General features: G+C 52.1%; 1 protein-coding gene across 1 annotated transcript in view; it reads left to right on the top strand.

The window, feature by feature from the left end:
* LOC137517940 (lymphocyte antigen 6E-like) overlaps positions 1-4,940 on the top strand; it is a 44,515-nt gene extending 39,575 nt beyond the window's left edge. The window contains exon 3 of the mRNA XM_068235013.1: positions 4,666-4,940. Coding sequence (XP_068091114.1) covers positions 4,666-4,871 — 206 coding nt within the window. The 3' untranslated portion in view covers positions 4,872-4,940. The remainder of the gene's footprint in view (positions 1-4,665) is intronic.
* The last annotated feature ends 1,239 nt before the right edge of the window (positions 4,941-6,179 follow it).

Genomic DNA, 6,179 nt, shown 5'->3' with positions numbered 1-6,179 from the left:
CATCTTTTATTCTTTGTCACATTATTTTCTGTTACCAGGAGTATTGTTGTATTGCTCTGGTAGAAGTGTTGCCGGTCACTACATAACCTGGACCCGCTTCCCAGCCAGGGGGTCTCCTGGGTTCCTCCCAGAATCAGACCCCTAACTTCATATACTGGAGACTTAAAACCACCGAGCTGAGGCAGTGATGAAATGTCTCACTTCAGGGGCGTGGCTAGGGTCCTAAGAGAGCCAGGGCACTTTTGGGCACCCCGGATGAAAAATGGGTGTGGCCATGCACCAGAATGTGGGTGTGGTCATGGGTGGAGCTAAATTTACATGAACTTAATAACAATCTAAGCAGGCCTGCCCAGAAAAATGTTGGATGAAGCCCCCTCTCCATTAATTCAAGTAAAAAAAGAATGCAGCACATCACATATAAATAGGCATTGTCACTTTCTGCGCAAGTGTGACCCAAATGCACAGAGGAGAGGACCTGATCTCGCTCGGCTATTTCCACTGGAGCCAGAGCAGAAAGCCGCTATGCACAGGCAGGCTAATGTAAATATCATTGTCACTATTGCAGCGGGGGAGACCGCGCTGGGACAAGCTACCTGAGGAGGAGGGGGGGGGGGGAGCCTCAGGATACAGAGGATTCCCTCACCCGAGGTAAGTTTCAGGGTTTTATTTATTCACTTAGTTACAAATGTTCAAAAACAAAACAATATAATTTCATATTCATCTATATAGAGCGGAGGCTTGGGATCCAGTAGCGCCTTCCTGCCCCCCCCCCCCTCTGGCTCCTCCTTCCCTGCTGTCTCCTGTCCTTGGAAGGGTCTGGAAGCAGTCATGACCTGAGTGCTTCAGAAGACAGGCACATCCATACTGGCCAATCTTCAGCAGGTTGAATGATTTTACTGGGGGGACATCGGTGGAATGAGAACACAGAAAGAGGACCTGGAAGGCTTTATGGGGTCCAGAGCCTTTCCTTTAAATAAGGAACTATCTCAGGGGTCTCAAACTTGCGGCCCGCGGGCCATTTGCGGCCCTCGTTACATTCATTTGCGGCCCGCGCCGGCAAGACACTGAAGCGAACTACTTTTGTGCGCTTCAGTGCTCCCATACTTAATCCGCCTGTCCCAGCCGCAAAATGAGGGCTACAGAGCCCCCAATTCCCCCGGGGGGCAATTCGCCTGCATTTCCTGGAAGGGGCAGAGCTTTCAGCTCTGCCCCTCCTGACGTCAAACGCGGCGGATCGCCGCCTCTGCCCGCCTCTCTGTGAAGGAAGAGTGAGAGGGGCGGGCAGAGGCGGCGATCCGCCGCGAATGACGTCAGGAGGGGCAGAGCTGAAGCTGAAAGCTCTGCCCCTTCCAGGAAATGCCAGACAGATTGCCCCCCGGGGGAATTGGGGGCTCTGCAGCCAAGGGTGGCGCCACACTGGGGCTTACCCAGGCTTCAGCTCCGGTTGGCGCATCATTTGCCCCTATTGAAGCCCCCCGGAACCTCAGCTAGACAGCCAGGCAGAGGCAGGCAGGACTCGGAACTTAAGTCGGAACTCTGACGAGACAAGGTGGGTGCAGGGTGCGGTGGGTAGGTGGGTGGGTGTCCTCCTGACTCCTGTCCTGTAGCCAGTCAACTTCCAAATTGTTTTTTTGCCCTCCTGTGCTGAGCGGCCTAGCAGCACCAGCAGCAGGCACCACCACCAACCACCATCAGGCCTGCCTGACTCTGAGTGAGCACTCCCCTGGACTGGTAACGCTGTCTCTTATGTGCATTTACTGGGGTAACGCTGTCTGTCATGATGTGCATTTACTTCATATTTTTTCATGCAACTACATTAGTTAGCCCCGCCCACATGATGTCATGACCACGCCCATTTTGCGGCCCAGCCTCATCCTGACTTTGCCTCCTGCGGCCCCCAGGTAAATTGAGTTTGAGACCCCTGATCTAGCTTGTTCCCTCAGTTGGGTTCAGTAGGCCACACAATCATGGGGGAGAGGCTGACCTGACTGTTCTCCAGAAGACAGTCTCTCACATCCTCCACAATGAGTGTAAGCCACAACAGCTCATTACTGAAGAAGCTGGCTGTTCGGAGTTCTGTATCCCGGCTAGAGATGCGGGTTCGCGAAACCACGAACACTAACTTCTGCAAAAGTTCGATTCGCGCTAACTTTCGCAAACTGTAATAGACTTCAATGGGGAGGCGAACTTTGAAAACTAGAAACACTTAGGCTGGCCACAAAAGTGATGGAAAACATGTTTTAAGGGGTCTAACATCTGAGTTTTTGCATGGATGAGTGGAATAGACGGCAAAAGTCCCGGGGAAAAATCTGGATTTGACGCAAAGCAGCGTTTTAAGGGCAGAAATCACATTGAATGCTAAATTGGAGGCCTAAAGTACTTTAAAACATCTTGCATGTGTATACATCAATCAGGGAGTGTAATTAGAGTGCTGCTTCACACTGGCACACCAAACTCACTGTGTAACGCACCGCACACAGCTGTTTGTGTAGTCACAGCAGCAATCAGAGGCCACCAACAGAAAGCTCTGTTGGTGGCTAGAAAAGGGGGCAAGATTAATTTGTGTGCTAAGCAGCCCCGGGCCACCCATGAGGCAGGGTGAGGCAGGTTCCTTAGGTGGCGCCAAGTCTGGGGGCGGCGTCGCCTGGCCGTGGGTGGGGGGGCAGCCACCGAGCTGGAGGGGGTAGCAGCCAGGAAGGGGGGCAGCAGGCACAGCGGTGGGGAGGGGGCCCCCGCTCACCTGGGGGCTCCCCGTCCGTACTCCCCATCCAGCAATTTGCTTCATATTTAATTAGTATAAGCCAGGCACTGGGGAGAGCAATGACTCACCTACTTCCTGGATCCAGCGCTGCATTCCACTGCTCCCGTCACTTCCTGCAATGCCGCCCTCTGTACTTCAGCAGCATTGCAGGAAGTGACGCGAGCGGTGGAACGCAGCACAGAATCCAGGAAGTAGGTGAGTCATTGCTCTCTCCACTGCCTGGCTTACACTAATTAAATATCAAGTTAATAGCTGGATGGGGAGCACGAACGGGGAAGCCCCAGGTGAGGGGGGGGGGGGGGGTCCGACCCTCTCCTACCGCTGTGCCGGCTGCCCCCCTTCCTGGCTGCTACCTCCTCCAGGCTACCTATACTGGGGGCAATTATACTACCTATTGGGGGGATGGCATCCTCACAAGTGGCAAAAAGTATAGAATCGGCCCTGGTGATAAGTCGTTTGGCCCTGCAGCACACTGTTAAAGCTGCAGTGTGATAAATTGCAAAAAATGGCCTGGTTGCTAGGGGGTGTAAACCTGTGGTCCTTTAAGTGGTTAAATGGAAATAAATATGGCAGCCTCCATATCCCTGTCAGTGCATGTGTGCTTTAGAGCAAAACTGAAGTGAAATGTAATTAAAAAAATGAGTACAAAGTCGTATAGGGCCTTCCCGTTCCTCTCCCGGTCCCTGCGCTCCAGCGCTGTCACCCCTGTTAGATGTATTCCACTCATCGGTCCAATACTACCCAGTGAGGCTTCAGAAGCCCAAGTTCTCCCGGAGACGCTCCATACTGCGCTTGCGTACGTTCTTGCATGCGCAGTATGGAGCACTTGGGCTTCTGTATCTGCAGATATAACGGGCGCATCAGTTTTTTATTATTTTTTTATTTAAATGTTACTTCTGATTTGCTTTACGGAGAAAACAGAACAAACCCCAACTCGTTTATTCTCTTTTCAGATGAAAACACATTTTATTTGGAAGCCAAGGCCCCAGAGTCAGCCCTGGTATTGTACACCATCTCTAGTCCCTTTGTCTTCACAAATGAACACTATGGCCCTGATTCACAAAGTGGTGATAACTCAGTTATCACGCCTAAAAGACTTTAGGCGTGATAAGCCGTGCAAAGCTGAGTTGTCACCGATTTGTGCTGCTCTTCGCGCGAAGCTCCCGCGCGCAAAGTTTTGCGCGCGTAGCGCACCGCGCTGCGCGCGCAAAGTCCCATAGGGCTCAATGGACGCTGCGCGCGAAGCATGGTACACTTTGCGTGCGGGAGATCGCGCGAGTTTCTTCTTATCACGCCTAAACTGAGTTTAGGTGTGATAAGGGGCTTTTCACAGGCGTGCAAACACTTTGCACCGCTTTGTGAATCAAGCCCTATCTGTTAAGCTGATTGTCTCTCTGGCCTAACAGTCATTGTGACTCATTAGGCCACCTGCTCTGTCTCCTCCCATCAGCCCCACCCCCACACCTACCACAGAGGATGGTATAAAGTAGAGTGAGATGCAGCTCAGAGGAACACATGCTAGAGGACTCAGTCAAGGTGGTCATTAGGGACTGTCTCCGCCAAAAAGAATCAACTCCCCCCCCCAATCTCCTAAAGGTCCAGCATGCCAGGTCTTAGTGAGGATGTTAGATTTATCACTCTGCAGGTGACTGTAATCCAGAATGTGTCCCTGGCTTTAGGTTTGTGAGGGAGGACCAGTATTGATTGTTGTGGGGGATGGGCAGCGCTCATAGGTTGTGGGGGATGGACAGAGTACATAGGTTGTGGGGGATGGTCAGCGCTCATAGGTTGTGGGGGATGGTCAGCGCTCATAGGTTGTGGGGGATGGTCAGCGCTCATAGGTTGTGGGGGAAGGACAGCGCTCATATGACATTGCTCACCCTCTTCTCTTTGTCCCCCTATAGGAAGTCTCAGTGGAGCCACCATCGACAAGTCTTGCACCGATACCTGCACAGAAACCGGCATGAACATTGTCATCTTCAATAGTGGCGTATCCTGTTGTTACACCGATCTGTGCAATGTCAGTGGGGCCTCCAGTGTGAAATCCACTTACACCATCTTGGCCGGGGTCCTGGGGCTGTTAGGGGTCCTCTTGAAAGAGAACCTGTAATGTTTGTGTACAATATGTCTATATGTGTGTCTATATATTTATATGCAATAAACACTGATAATAACGCAATGCTACAGTACTGGAATTAAGATATGATGTGTTCTGGGATATAGACTTATATAGCTCTCATAAATTCTAAGCCAGCATAAAGTACAATAGTCGAGCTTTCTCCATTAAGCACAGACTCTCAGATATGTTGGATTATTGCTGTTCCCATTGGAAGATACGGTCTTCAGCATTCAGCTTCAGCTGCATGAGCTTCAGTGGGGAGGAGCCCAGAATCCAAGCTGCATGAGCTCCAGTGGAAAGGAGACCAGAATCCAAGCTGCATGAGCTCCAGTGTGAGGGAGCCCAGAATACAAGCTGCATGAGCTCCAGTGTGAGGGAGCCCAGAATCCAAGCTGCATGAGCTCCAGTGTGGAGGAACCCAGAATCCAAGCTGCATGAGCTCCAGTGGGGAGGAGCCCAGAATCCAAGCTGGAATAGCTCCAGTGTAAGGGAGCCCAGAGTCCAAGCTGCATGAGCTCCAGTGTGGAGGAGACCAGAATTCAAACTGCATGAGCTTCAGTGTAGAGGAGCCCAGAATCCAAGCTGCATGAGCTCCAGTGTGGAGGAGACCAGAATCCAAGCTGCATGAGCTCCAGTGTGAGGGAGCCCAAAATCCAAGCTTCATGAGCTCCAGTGTGGAGGAGACCAGAATCCAAGCTGCATGAGCTTCAGTGTAGAGGAGCCCAGAATCCAAGCTTCATGAGCTTCAGTGTAGAGGAGCCCAGAATCCAAGCTGCATGAGCTTCAGTGTAGAGGAGCCCAGAATCCAAGCTGCACGAGCTCCAGTGTAGAGGAGCCCAGAATCCAAGCTGCATTAGCTCCAGTGTGGAGAAACCCAGAATCCAAGCTGCATGAGCTCCAGTGGGGAGGAGCCCAGAATCCAAGCTGCATGAGCTCCAGTGGGAAGGAGACTAGAATCCAAGCTGCATGAGCTCCAGTGGGAAGGAGACCAGAATCCAAGCTGCATGAGCTCCAGTGGGAAGGAGACCAGAATCCAAGCTGCATGAGCTCCAATGTGAGGGAGCCCAGAATCCAAGCTGCATGAGCTCCAGTGTGAAGCAGCCCGGAGTTCAAGCTGCACGAGCTCCAGTGTGGAGGAGCCCAGAATCCAAGCTGCATGAGCTCCAGTGTGGAGGAGCCCAGAATCCAAGCTGCATGAGCTCCAGTGTGGAAGAGCCCAGAATCCAAGCTGCATGAGCTCTAGTGGGAAGGAGACCAGAATCCAAGCTTCATGAGCTCCAGTGGGGAGGAGCCCAGAAT

Source organism: Hyperolius riggenbachi, chromosome 5 (genome assembly GCF_040937935.1).
Source record: "Hyperolius riggenbachi isolate aHypRig1 chromosome 5, aHypRig1.pri, whole genome shotgun sequence".
Classification (NCBI taxonomy): Eukaryota; Metazoa; Chordata; class Amphibia; order Anura; family Hyperoliidae; genus Hyperolius; species Hyperolius riggenbachi.
This window is presented reverse-complemented; position numbering and strand designations above follow the sequence as displayed.